The following is a 27,454-nucleotide window of genomic DNA, read 5'->3' as shown; positions in this document are numbered from 1 at the left end:
GCACCCAGGTTGCATAGTCTGTATTCATATTAATTGCAACCCAAACATAATTTTCCACTGTGCACGTGACATACTTATGTGGCATTTACTAGCCTTCAGTAATCTTGCTGTAGTACACAGTGTATTACTTGTTGTAATGCTTTTCCAGACAGACCTGCATGTGTGGCTGTGTGTACATACCTTCTCGGCACGTGTCCATATGAATGTGTATGTGAGTGTATCGCGGGCTTGTGCATCTTCATCTTAATCTTCATCTTGGTTGCTTTCAGTGAGATATCCATGGAGGCTTCCATCAGACCCAGCGCATTTCAAGAAAATAACAACTGTTGCTACACACATTTGACCTTGTGAACCACAATGCCAGCACACAATCAGTCACATACAAAATGAAAAAAGACAGAAAAGAAGTGTCTACAGTCATGTTTCAGACAAGGAGTGTGTTTTATTTGTGATTTATACATATAGCCTACATTGTTATTGCAGAAAACGTGAAACACATAATAAGTGATATCTGCAGCTTTATCTTCAGAACAGATGTAACACTGAAATATAGGCTAGGTTGGTGACAGTTATGAATGACTAAAAGCACTAAAATAGATATGGAAGCGGATGTCTATCTTGCGAATGATTCACAACGCAGTTTTTGCAGGCCCCCACAGACAAAAGGCGAACTATCAATCTTGTATTCGCGATTTTCGATTTTTTTGAGAATAGCCTCGAGGCCCGCATGTGCTGGAATTTTTCAAACACGACGCCACTCATAGTACCGGTCGTGCGGCCCCCCAGCCTTGTTATGTAACGACTTTTAAAAGTTTTTCTTAGTCTACCGTTCATGCCCAATAGTTTGCTTAAATCTCAGCTGTGGATTTGCATTTTGTGAGAATCAATGACCATATATTATCGCGATGTTCAGTTCAACACAATTCAGAATGATCTTGCCCTCAGCTGTTGCGAATTCACAGTTCAGTAGGTTCTGTGACAACGCGAACATCCATTTTGTTTACGTATTCATAACTAGGGATTGAAAAGCTATTTTATCGAATTTACATTTGTTAAAAGCAGGCTACATATTTTTCTAAAAAAAAATAAAAAATGCTTTGCCAGAATTATATCCAAGTTTTGGCGTTTGGGATGGTGTGTTTAGGCCTACATTTAGACGATCTCTGTAGATTTGCTGTCTAGCCTATATGTCCATCTCGGATTATTACATAGGGCCTAGGTTTACTCGCGTTAGGCTATTTATTTATTTGTTTGTTTGTTGATGCGGTTTATTGTTATTTTTGTGCTTGTTTGTTTGCTTTTTAAAGCAGAAAATGTTAGACAACTTTCCGTTGAGGCCTCGCCTACCTCGCTTTTGCGGCGATACGGGGAGTGTCTTGTAGGCTAATAATCTCCCTAGGGCATGCTGCAGCATGGGTGTGGTGTACTGGGCAGGGTTGGGCAAGGTGTAGCCTAGCTGAGCGTATTTTCTCCGCTGCTGTCAGAAAGTAAAGTCTAAACGGCCTGCGAACAGCTTTGCTATTGACAGTCTCGGGATTTCAACCGCTGCCTTGAAGACGCTGATATAAAAACACAACGAAAACAGGGGAATCTAAATTTTCAAGATGACGACTGATCCGTTGCGGTCGGCTCTGTCCATCAAGCATGTGGATGAAACGTCTCTCGCCGTCCCGTCGGATACCAAGCTGAAGTCCGGACAGCAGCGCGTCTTGGATCAAGTTCACTCCATCAAGAGGGGTAAATCTAAGTACGTCAAAACTGGATCCTCATCAGCTTCACCTACAAGTAAGATAACTGTCTTCCCTTGCGTGTCATTTTGCGGCTGTGTAAATAATTTAAGCACAGTCTACTTTTTTAGTGTTGCAATGTGTAGGATTTATTATTATTATTATTATTATGATTATTATTATTATTAATAATAATAATAATAATAATAATAATAATAAATATTATTTATTTATGTATTTATTATTTAAATGCTGATTATTAAAGTTTAGAGTCAGTCGTTGGTTAGGCTTAAGGTTTTTGAATATTTGGAAGCTAATAATAATTTCCCTTTCGTGTCATTAAGATGTAGGATTAGGATTAGGATTACACTTGTTCTGTGTAATATGAATTATCTAGCCTAAATGTAAAGCCAGCGTCCACACTTAAGTCTAAATCAGGTGAAATATAGTGTATATGTGTAGATTTTGTTTGTTTCTTAACACCCAGGTAAGCTTTTTAAGCAAACAGCCTAATATACGGACCAATCTGGTGTGGCCAAAAATGCCTGTGACTGTGGTGGCTCTTTTTTTCCCTGAATCACATCCACAAGATGATGCTGTGTCAACGCAGCAAGCAAATTAGCTGAACACATTTAGCATTCAACACTGAACTAACTTAGAAAGTCAAACACGTTGATGAGAACAATTCATTTATTTTAACAAATATTAAACACCATTTAAAGTGGCTGAGGTCTCCACAAAAGCGCATTGTAGATGGTTGTCAACACCATAGTGTCCCTAATCTCCAAATCTGAGGCCCTCTCCATGACCTTCCTGGGTATCTACCCTCTCGTTTCTCATTAGATGACATTCTGCAAACATGTAACAGGAATAGCGCGTTGTTTGTCCTAGAAACTCAAAGGCGACCTAATTTTATCAACTGTTACATTTATTCAGACTGGCACATCATGTTTTCTTTTTCTTTTTTTCTTCTTTAAAATTTTTTTTTTTGATCATCTAGTAAACAATTCCCACTAAAATTGCCTCAGAAAACCATACAAACTTTTCAAGTATAGATGACTGCTTGGAATGATGTATGATTTGATTTATTGTAAATAAAAATAATGCATTATATCCGAAAGTTACGTCTTTGAAATATTTCCCAGGAAGGTTGCCGAATTGCGTGTATACAAATCCGAAACAGTGGACAAAAAGTTATTGACCGTTTTACATGTCGAATGCGTTACATTTACCTAGATGTACACGGTATATGTAAATAAAGGGATTTGCAGATTTGTTTTGCGGTTTTGGTACTCAAGGTCAAAAATTCAGATTTTAACATTTGGGTTGCAGAATATCCTATGGCCTATGCCTGTCTGTCGATTAAGACACCTCTCTTATAAATTGAGGAACTAATGGGATAATTAGCTTGTAGCGATTTTACGATGAAATTGTATGCCTATATTTAACTGGAAAAATTATTTCTTGAAAATTAGTTTGTAGTAGCGATTTTACGATAAAATTATACTCCTATATTCAAAATAATAATAAAACATTTAGATTTATAGAAATTGCGAATTCATTTGAATGCCTTCAATCGCGAGTGGCTTTAAAGTGCGATATTTTGCCATTGTTTATCTGAGAACGCGTGCCCGTGTTCGTGAAAAAAAGAGAAAAAATCTCGTGCACGGCGTGTTTAATGAGGTGGTGGTTAGCCTGCATATCGGTGACGGTAAAGGCCCAATATCAGTGTTATTTTGTGAAAACCTAATAGCTTTTGTGCCTGTGTTGATTGGTTGGTGTGTTGATGTATACATGTGCTTCTGTTTGAGAGTGGCGTATTGCTATTTTGTTAGCCGTATTCATTATCAATGACAGCTGACGGCGTTGAAAGTAGAATTATAGACCCATTGCATCGGAGCTTCAGGTTGTTTTCGTAAAATTTTGTTTTAATCTTGTGTAAACAAATAATTATGAAATACAGGTATTGTAGGCCTAATCCGTGTGATGTCATTGATGATTTATCTTTTTATATATTTGTGAGCATTCGGTCGGCTGGAGAAGCGGATTGGTCTCAGCAACGCCGGCTGGTGGACAGAGCGCACGCACCTGGGTTGCGTTAATTAATCAGCCCAGGTGCTTATAGGTGTGTTCCTCAGCCGAGTTCGAAACGCCGAGAGAGCGTTTCTTTATTTAGTTTTTGTTTACGTGTTTGTCTGAGTACGACAAGGAAGTAGAAGTTGCTGCTAAGTTTAGCTTTCGTTTGCCTGTGTTGTTTTATATATTTTTCCCCCCAGAACCCGTGATGGGGAAAGGCGAGGGTGTTTTATTAATTTAATTTCGTGTTGGTGTGGGTGCGCTCTCTCTTTCTCTCCTTGCGACAAACAACGGTGTTTCCCGAAACTTCCGCATCTCCCTTCCAGGGGTGTCCCACCGGCGTGTGACAATATTCATTTCCCATTTACGGTTCAATGCGGATCCCAGAATCATGATGTCAAACAACCTTTAATTGTCACTGATTGTCCCATGCGTTGCTTATAGCCTACAGCCTACGGGGTGCATTGCTGTGTGCTTAGCGGGAGTTTAAACCTCAGGTTTATAAATCTGTAGACCACAGACTTGCATAACAACCGGAGCAGCAATCCAGAGCTGTGGAATAAGGATTAGGTGTTCCAGTTGAATCGCCATTCTGTGGTCTAGAGGTTTAACCCTGATGTTTAAACTGCAGTTGACCCATTGGGGTAGATCATCGACCATTTCTCCATACAGAATCTCTCAAGCTCTTTCAAACCACACAGTTCAGATCAGTTAAGGTCTGGAGACTGGGGCATTGATGGGCATCGCAGAATTTGGTGGTCTGATGATTGTGATTCAATTACCAGTACAGTGGGGAACGGCTGGTGTCGTAGAAGTGCATGAAGCCGCTGAATTTAGACAGTTTTTTTACAAGTTTAAATTTTGAGGCTCAGGTCTGCAGAGGCGCAGGGTCTGCTGTATTTTGTCGCTACTCGACACTTAATTGATCAAAGACGTTGATCAGAGAAGTTGGGCACACAGCTCTCCAGGACCTGGGGGGGTTCTCCACATGCCGTTGATCTTTAACCGAGCAGTGCAAATGTCTTTTTTCCAAAGTCACTCAGCTGTTTGAAAGCACACAGCACATGAAACAAGACCAGGACAAAACCTAGCATATGGCCGGACCGGCCGACCAATGGTGTGACTTCATAACTCGGCCGACCAATGGTGTAACTTCATCACTCTCTCAGTTACTCAGTCACAGACATGCGCGTTTGTAGGGCTGGCCTACAAACTGTTGCGGTCCTGCCGAAAAAGGGGGGCTATATAAGGTGAGATTTCTGCAGGAAAATAATGTCAGGGCTTTGATTTAAACCGAAGAGTGCCTGTACGCCCCGGATGGAATATGAATCACCTGTTCAGAGTGCTGGCATGCAGAGGCCTGTAGGACTCAGTGACATTAGGCGCTCCCTGTAGTGTTTCAGTGCGCTATGGATCGGGCGCCTGGTTTTAACTCTCAAATAGACCGGTTTTTAGCATTTCCAAAGCTTGCATCATCCTTAAAACATCAACGTAATGCATATTATATATGTATAATAACAACAAAAATAATAATGTATCATTATTGTTACATACATACATACAAAACACCGCATCGAAAGCGCCTCTCCCGGTGTTTTCGCGGCGCCTCGACTGCCGCATTTCTCCCGTGGGAACGGAAAGCGGCATCGACGACGGCTTTCTGGGCGGCGTTCGAATTACGTTACAGATCTGCGTTCACGCGCGTCTGTCTCTCAACCTAAAAAATGGCATACTGAGGAAATACCTGGACCCACAAAGAAGCGCTTTGTAGCGCACACGGACGTAGCAGATAGTTACGTTTTAAATGCATCGAGATCGCGAAAACTAATAACATAAAAAAAGTGTGACCACTTGCACTTCAAAGTGTAACATGTTTTATTTGATTGTTCTTCCGGAAATTACAAGAAGATTGCAACAAAAATAAGTAAAAAGTAACGTTATGGCTTTGGGCCTACATCAAGTGTGTTACTATAGTAAGGGAACGTAAACAATTCATTGACAAGAGTTGAGTTCTGCTGGGTGTGAAAGGTAAAGACGGCTCGAATGCCGCATTACAAATTCTGTGGGAAAGGGAACCTGTCACCGCATCAGAGGCGGCTCAGATGCGGTATTAGCTGTGTGAAAGGGGCTATAGAGTTACCCCCTTGACATCCACAACTGGTCTTGGCCACACAAGAAACACCTCAGAGGGCCTTGAGGGTGTGAGGGAGGTTAAAATGAGGTTCTTAGGCACTTTAAAGTATTGTATAACAGTCAATCACGGGGTGTATATTTTTATTTTGTGACTGTATTAAAAATTTTAAAAATATGGAGGGAGAAGAAAGGAATACAGTTGAGGCGTGAGGCGCTGTCCGTAAGGCCGTCAGCTCTCTGACCGTGCGTGCGAATCCCTCCGTGAGCTCGGGTGTGATCCCTGCCACGGCCCCTCCTGGGGTCCCATCCTGTCTCTCCTACTCTCTGCTTCCTCGCCGTCTGCATACATTTAAGGAATGTACGCAGTCTGCACACCTGCACAATTATTCAACAACAAAAACAGTCTCAAGAATCTAAATTAATTTGCCAACGTCTGTCATCTCCACTTCAAGTGAAGCCACTTGAGAGGACCCAAAAACAATGAATGAGGGCGTCACATGGGTCGCCCTGATGTTTGGTTCTGTCAGGTTGAAGGGTACACTAACGGTTGTGTGAGACAGACCACTCAGTGGACACGTAGCGATCTGGGAAGGGACTTTTAGTCAAAAGACAATACCACTTGTAGAAATTGTTGGGAACCTGACTGACGTGGGCCTTCTTTGATGATGTCATCAAACCTCGTCCCTGTTTTTTTCTGTAACATCGCCCTCGTGACATCATTACAGCGGGAGGTGCAGCTTGTTTTTACAAAGATAGGAGTATAACAGCTACATCTTAGAATCTCAAATTCACCAGTAGCTAATACAGTAATATATATATTTATTTATTTATTTATTTATATTATTTGTGTTATAATTCTGGTTGGTGTGCACACTGAGGATATCGTTTCCAGTGGTTTTTTTTTTTTTTTAAGCTATGCTTTACATAACAGTATGAATAGCTTTTCAGAGCAATTAAAGACAGGCGACCTGCAACGATGGGAAACTTCAGAAATTTGCAAAGCACTTGTCAAAAACAATGGCGAGCCAAATTTGCATTGACAAATGTGTTCTTTTTTTGTTCTGTGAGAATTAACAGCGTTGTCATGGCGACCCTCAGCTGCTTGCCTTGGTGAGGCATGGAACGTGGCACGGACTTCCTCACTTTTGTAATCAGGCTGTGCCTGAAGCGTTGCTCCTCATGGAAATGGTGGTTTATTCCCCTCATCAAAGCAGTGGGGTGATTCAAAATAGCAAAATTGCATTTAAAAAAATACAAAAATAAATAACTGCGGTCATTAATCATAATAGATCCAAAGCTTGTGTGCTGTTTCTGTGATACGCTCCCCCCGTTTCCCAGTTGCACTCTCTGACACGTGAGGGGTTGAATTTGAGTGACACGTTGGATTTATTGTCAAAGATTCAGAATGCACTGCTTGTCTGTGTCAGTGTAGAAAAAAATGGTGATTTATTGCAGTATTTATAGCTGCTTGACAAAACCGTGAGAAGAAATGATAAGAATGGAGAACGCAGGAAAACAATGAAGAGCAGCACTTTACTGTCTAGTAGGGATATCGTGAAACGTTGATCCTGTACATCGAGTAGCGTTCTGCGCATTGCTGTTGTACTTTTTGAGGTGTCGGTGGATTTAAATGGCAGTAAAACCTAACTTTTTTGTCGTTCAGTTTTTCTGTTCGTCTGCTTTTGTGATTTCATACAGTGGAGGACCGCACAGAGATGACTCTCACTCTCCTTCACACACCCTGGTCACCCCTCTGACCTCCTCCACCCCGTTTTAGTTGTCAGAATTTATTTTAGTTTTGACAGAGTTTGATAGGTGCAATGCAGACGTTTGTGCCTGAAGACTGTAAAACATCTTCTCTTGACTTGTACAGCAGTCACCTATAATGGGCAGTGGGCCTTATGAAAGCTGTCGCCATTTTGAATTCAGTTTGATTCAAGTGTTTTTTGTTTTTACTCTTTCTGTATCCTGTTGCGATGATATTCATTCGAGAAAATGCGTGTTCGAATGTAACAGGGACGTTATGTTCATCTTTTCTGTATGCGTGAGTAAGTCTTTTGCCTAAATATGCAAAAATAAGACAAAGGAGCGCTTGTTGGGCCAAATGTAGGCTGACTAATTTATTTGAATAAAAAGCTTGTAATATCGGACTTTTTGTTGCCACTCTAATTACAATCGTATTATTATCTTTATTACGGGCTAATCTACAAGTTCATCAGCTGGTCTATCGCCAGTATTTTCATTCGAAATTTGCTGATATATAAATAATCATGGGGAAAGTTTTCCCAATTAGTGATGCTTGTACGAGGCATCGATGCCAAGTCCAGTGTCTGGTAGACGCTGCAGGCTCGCACAGGAGATCTCTCTTTGATGTGCCCTGTCACTCAATAAAGTTCTGAAGTCACAGGCTTTGTGACAGTAATCTGCACACTCAGAACACTCATCTGCATTTCAAAGTGTGCGAGCACAGCGCTAGCTACTGATAAAAGTTCCCGCTACGGTGTTTTGACCTGAGTGAGAGCGCTTCTGCTGTGCCCCCGGTAGAAAGGTGGGCGTGAGCTGGCATGCCTCTCCGTCATCCGACGCCCTATCCTAAATAAACAGCAATATCTACTTTACCTCCGATATACGGGGATCACCTGCTCTGTCCGATCTTTCTGTGAATCACCTTTCATTGTCTCTGAAGTAGGCTAACACGTGTCACTTGTGTAGTATAATTCTTCTTCCATGTCAGTTTTTGTTTTATCCATGTTTATTTATGTTTATTTTACTTCATTTGCAGTGTTGTATAGTGATTTAAGCATGGGAAAAAGCAGTTTATAAATAAAATATATTTATTATTATTATTATTATTATTATTGTTATTGTTGTTGTTGTTGTTGTTGTTGATGTTGATGTTGATGTTGTAGAATGACCTGTAAATGTCTCCTGCCTTCACTTAGTAAGTGTCGTAATGCAGTAGGCCTATAGATTCATTGCATATAGGGCCTGTGTGGAAGAGAGTTTTTCTCATTATTCTGAGTTTGAAACCTAAGGCAGTAGCAGAAATATATATGAACTGTATAAGCTTGCTTAGGGCGCTTGCTTGTATGAGGTAATGGGTGTGTAGCACGGTGTGTTCTCTGAGTCTTTATAGGCCAGCACAGTTTATGGGTTATAATGACAGCCCCAGATTTGCGTTTATTATGTCATTTTTATTTTTACGATATCAGTTTAAGGGTTTCAGATTTCACACGCCTCTCAGCAGTTCTGCTTGCTTGTGTAAAACAGTCTCTGATACGATATGGTTACCCTCCACCTGAATAATGGAAAATGAATACTCGCGTAAGTTCATTGCTCAAAGTAAAGGGCAAAGGTCACCATGCCTAATGCAGATTGATTCAGCTGGTTTGTTTGTCTATACAGTGGCTGACTGGCCATTATAGGAGGTGACGTTGAGCTTAATTAAACTGAAATAAACTGCATCCTATCTATGTGATTCAAATCATTGCATAGGGCAGTATTGTTCAGATGCAGTCAGGATTCCTCTTTTGACAGTGAATGAATGTGTGTTTGGGGCTGTATCATCTGAGAATCATGGAAACTATATGTGTATTTTTTTTTTAGAAAATGCTAGTGTGCTAATATTGAATGTTGAATTGGCAGTCTTGTTTCATGTTTGTTTTTGTTTATGCTCAGGTTCTTGTGCAAAACAAATTCCCTTCAGGGCAATAAAAGATTGATTGATTGATTAATTAATTAATTAATTAATTCATTCATTCATTCATTCATTCATTCATTCACTTGCTCGCTCAGTCACTCACTCACTTATTCATTCGTTCATTCACTTGCTTGCTAGTCACTTTCTTGCTCAGTCACTCATTCATTCATTCATTCATTCATTCGCTCAAAAGGAGTGGGGGGGGTGTTGTGAACCTCATCAGAACAGACGTGTTCCTCAGTGATGTGTATCAGGTGTGACATGGACAGAACATTGAGTTCCTCTCTGCGTTGCACACAAATATGTGTGGCCAGAACCTTTAGTTCCTCTCTGTGTTGCTAAATCAATGTGTGTGGCCAGAACTGTGGAGTCCTCTCTGTGTTGCTCACAAATATGTGTGGACTTCATCTGATTTGGTGAATAACAGCGTGCGATGTCCCCTTGCGCCAAGTCGCTCCGGGATGCGTTCCCCTCTCCGTTTCTGTCACTGAAGCCCTGGCTGTGGCCTGGGGTTACACGTGGCCTGCCAAGGAATTTCGGTTTGGCCCCAGAAAGGGTTCGTAATTAAAAAATAAATCATCTTTAAAAGTGATGTGTATGGAGGGGGAAAGAAGATCTTAACTCACATTCCTAAGTATGCCCCATCATACGGATTCAAAACAGACGACTGCAAAATATAAAAAGTCAAGTTGTCGTACACAGAGCAATGTCTCAGTGGCGTTTTATTAACCCTGGTAATACAGTATTACAATCCGTGTCCACACATACATAATTGGCTGACCAAGGCCATGCTGTAGTAGCACATATGGGATCAGGAAAGAAACACACCTCTACAATTTACAGTTCAGCCATTTGGTAGATGCTTTCAGTCAAAGTGACTTACAAAAGCATTTCACACGGAGAGCAAACACCACTAGAGCTAGAGATAGGGGAAAATTTTGATCTGAGTGTCACTGACAACGCAGACCTTTTGAGATAAAGGGAGTTTTTTTTTTTTTTTTTTACATCTGAGATTGTAGTTTGTCTGACTAAGCTCAATGATAATGTAATATTTTTTTGCTTGACGTTGCTCGGTAAGCCAGCAGGTTGTTGTTGCATGTCCTATTCTCTGTCATTCCAAAGGTAATGAAAATCGGGAGTTTCTTTTTTTTTTTTTAACCTCACTTCCTGAATTTTTTTGCAGGTTCAGGTTTAGTCTCACCAAATTTTTCCTATTTGCTATATTGTCTCTGTAAAAAAGGCACTATACTAATAAAGTTGAATTGAATTGAACTGATATTGACTACTCCCACTTTGCTTTCCACAGGTCCCACAACCCCTCAGTTCAATGAATTTCGGTGGCTGAAATACTCTGCATCCACAGGCGATGGATCTGCCTTCTTAAAGGGCAATGCAAATGGAGGGACTAACTTCAAGAAGACGGTACCAAACTGTCTATCATCTGATCATTTTGAATGGACTGTGAATGTTGTATACTTTCTGTGCATTTGGTCTGAGCTGAAATTAATGGCAAATGATGTATGAATTCACTGCTACTGTACGTGGGAAAAAAACCTGAAAATAGGAAGGATGGAAGTGTCCTCACAGCTGAATTTTATTCATGTAGCACGTAGATTGCTGATTTTAGCAGAAATTCACTTATATAACGCGTAATTAGGTTGCCGATTTAGGCTGAATTGTACTCATGTAGCACGTAATTAGGTGGCTGATTTTGGCTGAATTTTACTCATGTAGCATGTAATTAGGTGGCTGATTTTGGCTGAATTTTACTCATGTAGCATGTAATTAGGTGGCTGATTTTGGCTGAATTTTACTCATGTAGCACGTAATTAGGTTGTTGATTTCGCCAGATACAGTTGACGGGGTCTGACAGGGAGCTGAGACAGAGACAGGTGTGAATGCTCAACCAGAAACAGCCCCTGTCTCATCGTTCGAGTGAAAAACTTATATCCGGAGTGACTTTGAGCTCGTAGGGGTAAACGTTACCCAGCAATAACTCTGGTGCAAAATATCAGGGAACTAATGAGATAAACAGTTACCGTAATCTCTCTGACACACGCACACACACGTTCACACACACACACACACACTCGAATGCAAACCTTTTTCGATACAGTCACCTTCTGGGAGCATCGACTGCCTGACGCTTTTTCGCTGCCTCCCGCTCACGTTGTGACTCATCGAGCGTTCACGTTTTTCACCTTTGGAGCTGTTCCGTCTTGTCCTCGTCACGCGCACCTTCCTCCGTTTCAAACGGGTGGTTTTGATTCGCCGGGAATCTGACTAGCGTTATGAAGCTGCGGTTTCAGATGCCCAGGAGGTGCAGCTGAAGCTCGCCTCGCTGAAGCTGAGTCACCCTGGCTGGGCCGGGCGGGGCGGGGCGGGCGGGCCCTCGCTGAGGGGAATTACAAAGCTCCAGACAAACTGGTTCTTCCGCTTTTTTTTCGGTCGTCACACCCCCGGCTGTCCGATTGACCCCACTCCCCGTTCCGAATTTCAAAAGAGAGCGCGTTCAGTGGGACGGGGTAAGCAGTTGTTGTGCAGCGAATCTGTCCCGCCACCGGAACTGTGCCGGTTTTCGAACGCTGGTTATGTGGTGATGTGGGGCGGCACGGTGGTGCAGTGGGTAGCACTGTCGACTCACAGCAAGAAGGTCCTGGTATCTCGGCCTGGGCCTCTCTGTGTGGAGTTTGCATGTTCTCCGCGTGTCCGTGTGGGTTTCCTCCGGGTGCTCCGGTTTCCTCCCCCAGTCCAAAGACATGCAGGTTAGGCTGATTGGAGACTCTAAATTGCTCATAGGCATGAGTGTGTGAGTGAATGGTGAATAGTGTGTGGGCCCTGCGATAGATTGGCATCCTGTTCGGGGGGAGATTCCTGCCTCTTGCCAAATGCACGCTGGGACAGGCTCCAGCGACCCGCAGCCCTGCCCAGGAATAAGCGGGTATAGATAATGGATGGATGGATATGGTGATGTACTTATCCTAAGCAGTTTCAATTAATGTCCAGCTGTCTCAGTTCCAGAGGTGCAAAGTCCAGGGGTCAGAAAGTAAAAGTCCCGCCGTGTGTTTCTTACACCCATGAACCCACTAATTAGTTCTTCCTCCTGACTGAAGAATAGTGCTAATTAGTAAATCCAGGTGACTGGAACAGAGTACTGGGAGGACTTCCACTTTGTGGATCTGGAGGATCCTCACCTCTGATGAATTATAGTATTGAAATTTTATACTTTATACACGTTTCGCTCAGCAAGGTAGCAGTAGCAACACCTGCGACAACAAAGGAATTGAATGCAATGCCCTTGTCTTAAAGTACATTAGATCAGTATGTCCAGCAGTGTCTGCATGTTTGTGAAATCACTTTCCTGCTACAGGCTGGTAGGATTTCTCTGTGCCCGGGTGCCCTCCTCCACACTCCCAGAATGCAAAGCCTTTTCTAATCTCTCTCAACTTCAGAGCGAACCGGCTGACTCCGCCAAAATCCGATTACGGCAGTGCCACTGATACTGTGTTTGATCTGTGGAGCCGAACGCTTTTTTCTTTTTTTTTTACGGGTTTGTTTTGAACACAGAGTCGTTTCCCACTGGTGCAAATGTTTAATTCATGGGTACAGCCTAGAGGACTTTACCTCAGTGGGTGTGTCTGAGCAGAGCTGTTTTTCAGTTTTCAGGCTCCTCGGTGCCTGATTCTGGGCTGGGGTGGGGGGCGGGGGGGCTGGGGAGACTCTGGGTTGGGTGGGGGCGGGGGGGCTGGGGAGACTCTGGGGGGTTTTAGGTGGGAGCAGTGGACTGACTCGTGCTCTGCTCTCCTTCCAAGGTCAACTCGCAGCAGGCCTTACATCCTAACGTTGACTACCTGAAGGGCACCGGCAGCACCCGGAGGACCGTCAGCACCTCCGGCCAGTGGGAGAAGCGCTTCCTGTCCATGGGTCACGCCAACTCCAGGCCCGTCACCCGTCCGTCGATATACGGCAACGGCCTGAAGACTTACCGCAGCGACCCGGAGCTGGCCCCCAGCGGCACGCTGACCAGGCGGAGCATGTCCAACTCGCGGTCGCTGGCCACCCAGCCCAGCCTCTACTCCATGAGCAACGCCAACGGCTCGGGAGTCAACAGCGGCTCCGCCCAATACATGTGCCAGTACTCCGCGCCGGCCCGGGGCTCCAGCTATAGCCAGCTTCGGAACAGCGTTGTCTACCAGGACAACAGCCAGTTTCAGTTCGCTGCGGCGCCCTCCCACGTCTCCAACACCGAGTCCAAGATGTCAATGCCCAAGGTCATTGGGTGAGTGAGGCCGGCAGGCTGCTGGTCCAGGAAGTGGCCCGTCCCCCCCCACCATCTTCCCCATTAATTTAGTTTAATGAAAACTTATTTGTGTGGTTCTTGACCGTGTGATCATTTGGTCGTTTGATCAGTGTGGAAGGAAACGCGGCGGACATCACCATGAAGGAGGCCGTGGAGTATCTGATGAGCCAGGACGAGAACTACCAGCACTGCGGAGCCTCCTTCATCCAGCACAGCACCTTCACGGAGGACAAAGCCAAGCAGGAGGTGAGACTGCTCGCTCTGGTCAACCCAATAGAGCAGGAGGTGAGACTGCTTGCTCTGGTCAACCCAATAGAGCAGGAGGTGAGACTGCTTGCTCTGGTCAACCCAATAGAGCAGGAGGTGAGACTGCTTGCTCTGGTCAACCCAATAGAGCAGGAAGTGAGACTGCTCGCTCTGGTCAACCCAATAGAGCAGGAGGTGAGACTGCTCGCTCTGGTCAACCCAATAGAGCAGGAAGTGAGGCTGCTCACTCTGCTCAACCCAATAGAGCAGGAGGTGAGGCTGCTCATTCTGCTGAACCCAGTAGAGCAGGAGGTGAGGCTGCTCACTCTGCTCAACCCAATAGAGCAGGAGGTGAGGCTGCTCATTCTGCTCAACCCAGTAGAGCAGGAGGTGAGGCTGCTCACTCTGCTCAACCCAATAGAGCAGGAGGTGAGGCTGCTCATTCTGCTCAACCCAATAGAGCAGGAGGTGAGGCTGCTCATTCTGCTCAACCCAATAGAGCAGGAGGTGAGGCTGCTCATTCTGCTCAACCCAATAGAGCAGGAGGTGAGGCTGCTCATTCTGCTCAACCCAGTAGAGCAGGAGGTGAGGCTGCTCACTCTGCTCAACCCAATAGAGCAGGAGGTGAGACTCCTCTCACTGCTCAACCCAGCAGGAGGTGAGACTCCACTCACTGCTCAACCCAATAGAGCAGGAGAAAGATTAACTGATTGATTTAATTTCAGTCTGCATAGGTGTGTCTTTATATTGCCCTTGGTCAGCATCCTCATACAACCCCCATTATCTCTCTATTTAATTTTATTTACTAATCGACCCCTGGAGTCTTTCCGAAGCACATTGATTAGCAGAAACTGCTTGGTTGGTACAAAAGCCTGCACCCGCACTGGCCCTTCCTTGATGAGACTGAGGACCCCTGACTTCGTTGAAGGCTCCTTCCAGGGAGGATTCTCCTGCGTAACACTCCTCCCGTTTTTTTTTTGGGTGGGTGCGTCTCTCAGGTGCTCCAGCTGAAGGGGATCCAGCCGCTGGTGGGCCTCCTGCGCAGCTCCAGCACACAGGTGCAGCTGACGGCGTCGGCCGCGCTGCGCAACCTGGTGTTCAAGAACGACCAGAACAAGGAGGAGGTGCAGCGGTGCGGCGGGATTCCGGAGGCCTCCGCCCTCCTCAGGGACACCAGCGTCTCCGAGACGCAGAAGCAGCTGACAGGTAGGTCCGGCGGCTGACGACTTTAGAGTCTGGAACGCTATGTGCGGGCGTGGCGCGGTGGTGGCGGTGGTGGTTAGAGGGCTGGGTTTGCAACTCCGTTGTGGCTGTAGGCTTGAATCCAGGCGGGGCACAGCCGTTGTACCTTTCAGCAAGGTACGGAACCAGGAATCGCTTCAGTAAAATATCCAGCTTGTAACATGCAATGTGAAAATGATGTAAACTGTGTAGATTGCTCTGGATGGGATTATCTGAGAAATGTGGAAAATGATGTCATGTAAACAGGAAGTGACTTTGGTTCTCTCAGATTTGTCAGGTGTGAGCACTCTATTTATGAAATCCTTTTATATTAGCTCTGAAACAAAATAACGACAGTGAGCTGCAGTGGCATGGCATCCAGTCTACACTATGATAAGCATGTGCCGAGATGATTAACTTGGGCTTGCCGAGGGCTCGTGAAGTTTTCTCACCAAGATTAGCAGATTGCTGTCATTCAGATAGGAATGTACTGCCGTGACAGAACGCTCTAAGGCCCAGAAATGTCAAGTGAGCTCAGTACTTACAGAAGCCTTGTCTGTTGGGATCAGCGTCGAAACTACACCCACCCCGTTCTTTCTGTTAATGAAACGTCACAAGCAAGTGATTCCAGCAAGGCTCACAGCAAATGCACAGAACGCTCAGTGCAAAAGAGATGCTGTCTTTGTTACCTTGGTTACAAGGTATACAATCATAGGCTCGACCTGGAATCAGTTATTCTTTAACTTTTGCTCTTTGTTACGTTAAATCTCTTTTTTTCTGTTACTATTTAGTATTCTTTTTTTCCATGAACATAGCTTGGTGATTTCACCTGTCATCTAAATGAACCCTTTGAATAGTAGGTTTTTTGGAATGTTTTTTTTATTAAACGACAGTGTTCTAGAACTCCATTGCTTTCAGTTACCAGAAGTCATTGTTACATCAGCATTAGAATGCTCCGTTAAGAACATTCTAATCACATATCTGTGATCTTGCACCTTAAAGGGTTATCTTGCCAAACATTGACATTGGCTAAGTTAAGTTACTTGTGCAGAATTGTTACCAACATGGTTTCTCTCTCTCTCTCTCTCTCTCCCTCCCTCCCTCTCTCTCTCTCTCTATCTCCCTCTATCTCCCTCCCTCCTTCAGGCCTCCTGTGGAACCTGTCCTCGGCTGAGAACCTGAAGCCGGAGTTGATTAAGACCGCCCTGCCCGTGCTGACCGAAAGTGTCCTGGTGCCGTTCACTGGCTCTGGAGAGCAGAGCGCCAACATTAACATGGACCCGGATGTCTTCTACAACGCCACCGGCTGTCTACGGTGAGCCGCCGCACAGCCGTCCAAACCGCCGTCCAAAACCTCTCTTTACACACAGCGCACCGACCTGCGTTCGGCGCGAGCCGAGTGCATGCGCTTGCTTGGCTTCTGTCTTGAGCGCCGTGCTCAAACGTGTCATGCTAAGATGCTATGCTAAGGCTAGCGTTATGCTGACTCGGTAATGAAAAGATGTTTGACGCCGTTCAACATACAAATGTTTTTTTTTTTTTTTCCCCATTTGTTAAACTCCAGGTAACCTGAGAAAGAGAGTGCTGTGCATGTTCATGTTATCAGCTGTAATATTCTGTCTTTACTGGGGAAATTCCCCATGCATGTCTTGCATTGATTTCATGAAGTAAACCCTAAAAACAAACTCATTTCAGTGGACTGTGCAAATGAATGAGTCTCTGATGATTCATAACGATTGGCACATGTGGTTCTTAGTACCACCCACAGAGCTGCACTGAAGAATTTACCCTTTCAAATTTGAATGAACCAGTGCCATCTTATACAAGTCAACTCATAAAAAGGCTTTTATTCATTTGCACAGCTGTGCTCTTACCTGTTTTTCTCTACATGTACCTACTAGAAACCACAGACCTTTACAGTTTAATTTCTGGCATTTAGTGAGGCTCAGGTGTTTATTTATGTGACATTTGAAACGCATTTTAATGAAGTAGTACATTCCCTTTCCAAGTTTCCACTATTTACATTTTGGCAATTAGTAGAAGCTCTTCCCCAAAACAACTTACTTTTTAAAAACAAAAAAAAAAACAATGGATTTATACTCCTGGGTGTTCTGCAGAAGCACTTCAAGTTAAGCACCTTGCTCAAGGGTACAACGGCTGTGCCCCACCTCGCAACTGAACCTGCAACCTGAGAGTGGCAAGCCCAGCTCCCTAGCCCTACTACTCCCTACCCTACCTAACACTTTCATTTATCAGAATTTGAGCAAGCTGGCTGTCCTTGTTTTTACTCTGGTAATGATACTCTGGTAAGGATAGAAGCTAAGAAAGCTGGCTGTCCTTATTTTTACTCTGGTAAGGATGGAAGCTAAGCAAGCTGGCTGTCCTTGTTTTTACTCTGGTAACGATACTCTGGTAAGAATAGAAGCTAAGAAATCTGGCTGTGCTTATTTTTACTCTGGTAACGATGGAAGCTAAGCATGCTAGTAGTCCTTGTTTTTATTATCTGTAAGGATGGAAGCTGAGAAAGCCGGCTCTCCTTGTTTTTACTGTGGTAACGATGGAAGCTAAGCAAGCTGGCTCTCCTTGTTTTTACTGTAGTAACGATGGAAGCTAAGCAAGCTGGCTGTCCTTGTTTTTACTATGGCAAGGATGGAAGCTAAGCATGCTGGCTGTCCTTGTTTTTACTCTGGTAACGATGGAAGCTAAGCAATCCGGCTGTTCTTGTTTTCCTGTCCTCCGCAGTAACCTGTGCTGTGGAAAGAAGGGGAACCGGAAGGCGATTCGGAACTCCCGCGGGCTGATCGACTCGCTGGTCGGTTACGTCCAGGACTGCGTGGCTGCCGATCGTCCTGACGACAAGGTAGGGGGTCCGATGAGCCTCGGCCCTGCACTGGACAAGAGAGCTGCTCTCCAGTCAGACACCCTTCCAATTTTACATTCATCTTCCAATGAAGATGGCAGCCAGAATTTTGTAACTTAAAAAAAAATTTTCTTTTACCGTCAACGATTGTGTCCGCAGGGATGTAACCTGTTCTCGGTCTGCTAAAAAGCACTTTTTGTACATCGCTTTGGATAAAAGCGTCTGCCAAATAAATGTAATGTAAAATGTAAAAAAAGGAAATTTTCAATTTGTTTGTCTGTCAGACTCTTCAAATTTGATATTCATCTTCTAATATTCTGAGAACCAAACAAATTTTTTACCTTGAAGGATTGTGTCTGCAGGGTCTTAAACTTCTCTCTGTTACCCCCCATTTTTTAATGACCCCCCCCCCCCCCTCGTTTTTCCCTCTCCCAGTCGGTGGAGAACTGCGTGTGTGTCCTGCACAACCTCACCTACCAGCTGGAGACCGAGGTGCCCAGCCACTTCAGCAAGATTACTGCCCTGGCGGGTGCGCCCAGCAGAGGCTCCGCCCAGCAGACCCCCACCTCTCCCATTGGCTGCTTCAGTCAGCAGAGCAGCAAGGTTCCGCAGGAGGTGAGCTCTCCAAAAGGGTGGCCTCACACCACATAGAAGGCCAGCCCCCAAAAAAACACATTCACGAATCGATTTGCTAGGCTAGGCTAGGCTAGGCTAGGCTAACAACCATTCCATACATTTTGTACATTACCGAAATGTACGGAATGGTTAGCTAGCTTTGCATAGCAATTTCATGCAGCCCCGAACGCATCCAGGCATCAAATTGCTAGGCTGGGCTAGCAACCATTCCTCACATTTCAGCATTTAGCCAGCAGTGTTGTGCAGAGCTCACATTCTTTACATACAGTACCGTAATACTGCTGGATATTTACTGAAGAAATTCAGGTTTGGTGCTTTGCTTAAGGGTACATTCACAGCACTTTAAAATCAAACCTGCAACTACAAATTTATAATCCCGTTTTCTTAACCATGATGCCTTGCTGCCACCAAATAATGTGCATATCCAGCACATTGAATTTGAAATAACAACATTGAATTTGTGGTTAAAGTGCGGACTGCCAGCTTTAAGGGTAATTGAGGCTTTGAGGGTAATTGCATCCATATCAGGTTATCCATGCAGGAGTTACATCCCCATCCATGCGGAATGAAAATTCAGAATAAATTTATCAGGGACACAGCCACAACTTTGGGTGTATCAAAAGCAACTGTTTCATCCTTTGTTATAAAGGAATAATGCACTGGTGAGCTAAGCAATAGCAAACAACGGACCTCTGTAGCGGTTGGCCAAAGCCTACTTTCAGTTGTGAGGAAAACCACTTTTCAACAGATGAACAACGCTCAGCAGGATGTGGGCATAGACGTGTAAAGGACCATCACAAAGAGAAGACCACATCAGCTTGATCTCAGAGGGTTCACTGCAATATGCAAACCGCTGGTAAGCCCCAAATACACAGCGGTCAGCTTAGTGTTAGCTAAAAAGTACATTAGAAAAGCCTTGTGGACAGATGAGAAGACTATTAAACTGCACCAAAGCCCTGGAAAGAGGAAAGCGTGGAGAAAGAACGGAACTGCTCATGATCCATGAGGAACGCAACCTCATCAGTGAAACATGGTGGAGGTTGTATCATGGCTTGGGCATGTATGGCCGCCACTGGGACTGGCACACTGGTCTTAATTGATGATGTGAATGCAGCAGGATGAATTCTGAAGGGTACAGAAACAACATCTGCTTATCTGCTCTGATCCAACCAAATGCCCCAAAACTCAGTGGATGGTGCTTCACCTTGCAGCAGGACAATGACCCCGAACATACTGCTAAAGTAACCAAGGAGTTCTTCAGAGCCAAAAAAAAAATGGAATGTTCTTGACTGGCCAAGGCAATCACTCGTCCTGAACCCAATTGAACATGCACGTGTTGAAGCCAAGGCTGAAGGCAAAATGCCCCAGAAACAAGCATGATCTGACAATGGCTGCAGTACAGGCCTGGCAGAGCATCACCGGGGAAAAATACCCAGTGTCTGTTGTCTATGGGTCACAGGCTTCCGGCAATCCTCAAATGCAAAGGATTTGCAACTAAGTATTCAAAATGGTGACTGTATTTCTGACTATGTATAGCGAGGGCTGTAATTCCTACACGGATCACCCAATATGGACGTAAAAACGCAAAAATTAATGCTGACATTCTGTGCTTTAACCTCATATTCATTGTTCTACTTCAAATTCAATGTGCTGAAGTACAGAGCCAAAACAACAAAAAAATGTGTCCCTGTCTCAATACTGTTGCCTTTACCTGTAGGTAACGCCGCTGATGGTCGCTTTTCAGAGAGCAGCCCTTAACGGTAGTGTGTTTACACATGAATCCCAGCTACTGCAGCAACGCGGCGATGCTTCTGCCTGGGTCCGTTACGGTCGTTGTTTTTGATTTTCTGATGTCCCGTCTCAGACCACCTTTGACTACCCGACGATCGAGGACAGCAACCCGAAAGGGGTGGGCTGGCTCTTCCACTCCAAGGCCATGCAAGCCTACCTGTCTCTCCTGAGTGACAGCCAGAGTGAGGCCACCAAGGAGGCCTGTGTGGGGACGCTGCAGAACCTCACAGCCAATAAGGGCATAGTAAGCAAGCAAGCCCCGCCTCCCTCCCCGCCCTGCACCACCACACCACGGCCGTGAAGATAATGGGCAATTTAACGATATTTTTTTATTAATAGTCTTATTAATTTTTTTGTCAAAGAACTTCACTATTTCCCATGTCTGCTGTAAGCTCACCATGATAGGCTATTTCCCATGTCTCTTATAAGCTTGCCATGATAGGCTATTTCCCATGTCTCTTATAAGCTTGCCATGATAGGCTATTTCCCGTGTCTCTTGTAAGCTTGTCATGATAGGCTATTTCCCATGTCTCTTATAAGCTTGCCATGATAGGCTATTTCCCATGTCTCTTATAAGCTTGCCATGATAGGCTATTTCCCATGTCTCTTATAAGCTTGCCATGATAGGCTATTTCCCATGTCTCTTGTAAGTATGCCATGATAGGCTATTTCCCATTTCTCTTTAAGCTCACAGCAATCAGTTATTGTCCATGTTTCTTGTAAGTTCTCTGATTGGTTATTTCCCATGTCATTTGAAAGCTTGCTGTGATTGGTTATTTCCCATGTCTCTTGAAAAGCTCACCGTGATTGGCTATTTCCCATGTCTCTTGTAAGCTCGCAGCAATCAGTTATTTCCCATGTCTCTCGTAAGTTCTCTGATTGGCTGTTTCCCATGCCCCTTATAAGTTCTCTGATTGGCTGTTTCCCGTGTCTCTTATAAGTTCTCTGATTGGCTGTTTCCTGTCTCTGACCTCACCTCTGATGTCACAGGTGTCCAGCGTGATGAGCCAGGCCATTGTGCAGAAGCTGAACGGCCTGCAGCACATCGCCCCGCTCCTCCAGTCCTCCAATCCCGGCATCCAGAGGACGGCCGTGGCGCTGGTGGGGAACCTGTCCAGGAACCCGCGGCTCCAGAGACTCATGGGTGCGTGTGTGTGCGGGTGTGTGTGTGTCTGTGTGTGGGAGTGTGGGAGTGTGTGTGTGTTTGTGGATGTGTGTGTGTGTGGGAGTGTGGGAGTGTGTGTGTGTGTGGATGTGTTTGCGGGTGTGTGTGTGTGTGTGTGTGTGTGTGTGTGTGTGTGTGTGTGTTTGTGGATGTGTGTGGATGTGTGTGCGGGTGGGAGTGTGTGTGTGTGTGTGTGCGGGTGGGAGTGTGTGTGTGTGGGTGTGTGTGCGGGTGTATGTGTGTAAATGGCTGGTAAATGGACTGCATTTATATAGCGCTTTTATCCAAAGCGCTTTACAATTGATGCCTCTCATTCACCAGAGCAGTTAGGGGTTAGGTGTCTTGCTCAGGGACACTTCGATCAAGGGCAGGGATCGAACCGGCAACCCTCCGACTGCCAGACAACCGCTCTTACCTCCTTAGCTATGTGTGTGTGTGTGTGTGGGAGTGTGGGTTTGTGTGTGTGTGTGGGTGCGTGTGTGCCTGGCGTCGGTGTGTGTGTGTGTATGTGTGTGTGTGTGTGTGTGCGTGACTGACTGTGTTTCGGATTTATTTCCCGTAGAGGTAAAGGCGCAACGTTTTTTTTGTTGTTGTTGTTTTTTTGGGGGGTTAGCCCGGCAGACCCTCCCGCAGCTGGTCAGCATCCTCGGCTCGGCGACTCAGAACGGGACGGATTCCGACGAAACCATGGCGACGGCCTGCCAGGCCGTGGGCAGCCTCCTGGTGGCGGATCCTGAGACGGGGAAAAGACAGCTGAACAACACCTTCATCAACTCGCTTAACGACCTCAGCAGAAACAGGTGAGACCCGCAGGGCCAGGGTCGGGCAGTCTGGCCCGCGGGGTCGACCTTTAAAAATCACCCGTGACGCTACTGCTGCACCTTTCCGCAAATTCCAGCAAAGTTCTCCTCATATAGTTGCTTGATGGCAAGACAATATGAAATCTATACTGGTTTGACATGATATTGCAATACATGTAATATAGGCTTACACTGATTACATGGAAACATTTTAAGTCCTTTATATTTCCTATATGTGACTTTTTGACCTTACAGCAAGAACTTTTCAGAGTGTGTATGTTGATTCTCTTGTGGTATTTTAAGATGACAGAGTGAATTTGTGTGTGTGTGTGTGTGTGTGTGTGTGTGTATGTGTGTGTTTGTGCATGTGTACTTGTCTGTGTAATATGCTGTCTCTGTGGTGCTGTAATAGCTGTAATTGAATGGGGTCATTAATGTAATCGTTCTCCGTTTAGCTACTTCCCGAAATCGAGCAAAGCTTCGGCTCTCCTTCTGTATGGCCTCTGGGCGGAGAAGAACTTTCAGGGGTTCCTTAAAAAGGTACACATTTCTTTGCCAGTATTTTTCAGGGGTTCCTTAAAAAGGTACACATTTCTTTGCCAGTATTTTTCAGGGGTTCCTTAAAAAGGTACACATTTCTTTGCCAGTATTTTTCAGGGGTTCCTTAAAAAGGTACACATTTCTTTGCCAGTATTTTTCAGGGGTTCCTTAAAAAGGTACACATTTCTTTGCCAGTATTTTTCAGGGGTTCCTTAAAAAGGTACACATTTTTTTGCCAGTATTTTTCAGGGGTTCCTTAAAAAGGTACACATTTATTTTCCAGTATTTTCCAGGGTTTCCGTAAAAAGGTACACGTTTCTTAAAAAGGTGCACATTTCCTTTCCAGCATTTTCATACATTTCTGCACTTAAAGTGTGTGGAATTGATTTTTGAACCAGAGTGAAGAATGCCCTTGTGAAGACTAAACACACGACTGAATCAAAACCAAACCGGCATGAAAGACGTATGTTTGTTTGTGGACTAAATCTGAGTTTTGACCCACATCCGAATGAAAAACGATACTTTTGCACAAGAGCAGGTCTTGAATTACAGGGGGATTGACTTGCGGTGTCTGTAAAATGAAACTCCTGATTTTAAGTGCAGGTGGCAGGTTGCTGTGTTATTATTAAAATCCGAGTTGAAGCATCTCAGGATGTTTACCTGTTCAATGACTGTTTTTTTCAAGTTCTGACATAGAAGGGCCACGTCACGTTTCATCTGAATCTCTTCCTTCTCTCCGGCAACAAAATGGATCCTTTGGGATTAGACTGGAGCCGGGCTGAGAAGGGTGTTGTTAGGTGTCTCGGGCCACACCTCAGAAAAAAATATATACTTGGCAAGAATGAAAGCAGGGTTAGGTTACAGGTGTGCAATGTGAGCGCGCATCCATTTCCGTAGGCTTGGAATCGTGTTTTTTTCATGATGGTTAGGTTAATCACAGTTTTATTAAAAAAGGAAAGGGGCTATGTTAGAAACAGCATTAGTAACAGGAACTACAGCATTTCCTGTCTCAGATCTGATGGAGAGGTCTCCATTTTGCAGCCATTTTAACAGAGAGCTCCTTTCCACAGCCGTGCTAATGTTGATCATAATTCACAAAGACACAAAAATAGACATGGCATCTTTCCCACAAGCTTCATTAAGAACATATTGCATATTCTAATTTAGATTTTTTTAAACATTTGAAATCATGCCAACTGTAGCACTCTGTCACAGGCTGAGCTTTAGAGATTTTTTTACGCATCTTGGTTCATTCCATTCTGAGCTGGGAAACATGCAGAAGCATGGGGATCGGGCCGGAGCGTGTTTATTACTGTTTACCTGTGAACATTCGCTCCTGCGTCTGTTTGCGCTAGGCGCGCGTTGCATTTGTGGTGTGTGGTTACTGCAGAGCCGGGGAAACCGACTCGGCCAGGAATGCGGTGAAACTCGTTTACCGTGCAACTGTCGGCATGTCATCCCTGACTTGCGAAGCGTCTTAGCCACTTTCTCACAGGCCTTTTACCCACGGAGGCCTGTCTGTCTCTGAGTGCTGTCTTTTCAGAGCCCTTAACATAGAGAGACAAGAAAAAAATCGGAATACTCGAAACTGGTTTCCATGGAAACGTGTTAGCGCATACTGTTAGCTGCTCCAAAGCTGCGGCATGGTTTAGCTCCTTGTGTTTGCCCCGCCCCCTCTATTGCCACTTCTAAATCTCGGTTAAAAGGCCATCTTTTTTGACCTTTGAACCCAGTTTGGATCCTCTTCATCAGGGTGTATTGTCTTTGTGTAATACTTTGTTATCCCTTGTGTCTGGTTTTATTTATTGAAGTTGTAATGCACTTTGGTCAATGTCCGTTGTTTTTAGATGTGCTTTATAAGTAAAGTTGACTTGACTAGCACTTCTGAGGATATCGACTATACTCTCTCTCTCCCATGTCCCTGAGAATACTGCTCCACAAATCCAGGTGTGCAGTGTGCAGTTTAACAGCATTACCATGGTTTAGCAGATGCTTCAGAGTGACTTGCACACACTTGGTTTTGCTGTTTTAAAAAAGTATCTATTTAGTAGTATCTGTATATACAGCTGGATATATACTGGAGCAATGCAGGTTAAGTGCCTTGATCTGGGGTACAACAGCGGTGTCCTACCTGGGAATCTAACCCCTGACCTTTAGGTTACAAGGCCTTTTCCTTAACCATTACACTACACTTTACTGTTGCCATAGAATTGGGATGCTGGATGTGCCGACCATGTCAGATAACGTCTGATAATGGAATTTCTCCTTTATTCTTACAGCAAGGAATGAACAAGAGTTCCTTTGTGAATGACATCACTACATCTGCCCACAAGTCAGTGCAAGTGTTATAATTAAAGAAAAAAAATGTCTGAAAGAACACCTAAAGGTAAGTCCTGAACTCCTCACCCTCAAATCTTTACGGTTTTTTTTTTTTTAACAAATCCTGTTTTTGCGTTATCTTTTTGCCGTACTACAGGCTTTTCATATAAGACGGGCGAGTTTGTGTGTGTGTTCACCTTTAATTACGGTCTGAATGAAGCTCCCGTTTGGCGTGCTCTTCAGTAATGACCCTTCCTTCTGTTGCAGATGGGAGCTTGCATGTTGAGAGAGGGGAACAGGGTACGAGGAACGGCCGTCTCGTTGATCTGTAGCTTTGCTACGTGAAATATGAATGTATTTTCTGTGGTACGGCACTTCCTTCATCGACAATCTGTTTTTTTAATTATTTTTTAAATGTCCCTCGTTGATTTTGTATGTAATGAATTGATAGATTTTTTCAAAATTTATGAATGAGCTGAAGTTAAGTTTGTTAGGGATGAGGGAGGCCTGGAGAATGGGTGAACTGCGAGTGGGTGGGCGTCTCCTGGGTAGTTTTACAGGCGACAAAATGAAGAACTGAGTGAGTGATGTGATTCTTCAACAACAAGAGATCGTGGCTTCCATGTCCTGGAGTGTAAATTGCTGAATGATAATGGAATGATAAGACGTCTTTCTTTAGTATGTTTTGATTTTTTTCGTGCCACCTCAGTTCACTCTCCTCCGTTAACACAGCCAATAGAAGCTCTCTCCATGAAACTGCAAGTGTCTGTTCCCACATCGGTGGAAATTTGGACCTGGAAATATTCCCCCTTTTTTCTTGTTCCAGTTTGGAAAGCCAGATTTTGTCTTTAATTTATGGGCCTGTCTCATTGTTGCAACATCCTTTCAGTGATTCCCGAGAGCATAAACATGCACAAGCTTGCTCTCTTATGAACCTCCAGCTGCTTGCCACGTTGATGTGTAAAAAAAAAAAAAAAAAGGTCATGCTTTCATTTAATTTCACGTAATAATATTCTGTTGATGTTGGGATTAATGTCTGCTGCTCTGGTTGGGCTGTTGCACTAATTTTATTTTATTTTTTTATGATGTGATGGGACAGTATGAAAAGGACAGACTGGCTGAGTGGCTTTCTTACCGTATATGCAAAACAACTCTGTTTTTCATTGTGATTTCACTGTTATTTGGCGAGGGGGATTTGAACACAAAGTCATTGGATCTGACTTTGTGTTCAAATATGTTGTGGCTTAAAAACATGAGGCAGAACAGTACTTCGGACATCTTTCTATGGATTACATTTTACAGAGACAGTTTAGAACTCAAGTTTAGAGACAGTTTAGAGATCAAGTACAATATTGGTTTTCATTTTGACATCATATACAGGGATTTGGGACATTGTTCATCAAACATTGTTTTTGCTTTTAATTTTTCCAGTGCATTTTCTCTCTTTTTAATTTTACAATTTATATCACATTTTTCTATTTGAAATTGCAAGATAATTCCTGTTCAATGGAATATACTCAGCATAATGTTTTTTTTTGCCCATGCACAGAATATATTGCTTGTTTGTTCAGTTGTTGGGCTGAATTTGTCAAAAATACTGTATCGTAGGAGTTCCACCAATGGCAAATGATTCAATGTAGATTGCAGATTGAAGACTTGGAAAAGCCCATCATCTTTTGTATTAAACATGAATTATCAGTGCTTTATGACTTTGATCATGAATGCATTATTAATTAAGTATTCTTTTGCTCAAGAATTCATTATGTTTTTCTTTTTTCTTTCTTTCCTTATGGGTTTGGTAAGCAGAACTGGCAAAGCCAATACAAACTGATTCTTGGTCCTCCTTAGCCAACTTGTACACTCTTGCTTTATAAATGCATTTTCGTATGTAAGCACCTTATGACTTTTTTATTGATTAAATAAAAGACAATTAAATTAAA

General features: G+C 44.0%; 1 protein-coding gene across 1 annotated transcript; it reads left to right on the top strand.

Annotated features, from left to right (window-relative positions):
• The first annotated feature begins 928 nt into the window (after positions 1 to 928).
• LOC118211674 (plakophilin-1-like) lies at positions 929 to 27,454 on the top strand. The gene is made up of 14 exons (XM_035389068.1): positions 929 to 1,785; positions 10,943 to 11,058; positions 13,449 to 13,915; positions 14,047 to 14,182; positions 15,181 to 15,388; positions 16,550 to 16,718; positions 18,146 to 18,263; positions 18,699 to 18,878; positions 20,764 to 20,934; positions 21,681 to 21,834; positions 22,469 to 22,655; positions 23,111 to 23,195; positions 25,475 to 25,581; positions 25,782 to 27,454. The coding sequence occupies exons 1-13, from the start codon at positions 1,605 to 1,607 to the stop codon at positions 25,544 to 25,546; spliced, it is 2,244 nt and encodes a 747-aa protein (XP_035244959.1). The 5' UTR covers positions 929 to 1,604; the 3' UTR covers positions 25,547 to 25,581; positions 25,782 to 27,454.

This window comes from Anguilla anguilla, chromosome 13, assembly GCF_013347855.1.
Source record: "Anguilla anguilla isolate fAngAng1 chromosome 13, fAngAng1.pri, whole genome shotgun sequence".
NCBI classification, from domain to species: Eukaryota; Metazoa; Chordata; class Actinopteri; order Anguilliformes; family Anguillidae; genus Anguilla; species Anguilla anguilla.
The sequence above is the reverse complement of the archived record's forward strand: the minus strand, read 5'-3'. Positions and strand labels throughout refer to the sequence as shown.

Bases quoted from the DNA above. Each gene is read 5' to 3' on its own strand.
- LOC118211674 (XM_035389068.1), top strand. From the start codon at position 1,605: ATGACGACTGATCCGTTGCGGTCGGCTCTGTCCATCAAGCATGTGGAT. The intron at 1,786-10,942 runs GTAAGATAACTG...TGCTTTCCACAG, and splicing joins CTCATCAGCTTCACCTACAA to GTCCCACAACCCCTCAGTTC. The intron at 15,389-16,549 runs GTAGGTCCGGCG...TCCCTCCTTCAG, and splicing joins GACGCAGAAGCAGCTGACAG to GCCTCCTGTGGAACCTGTCC.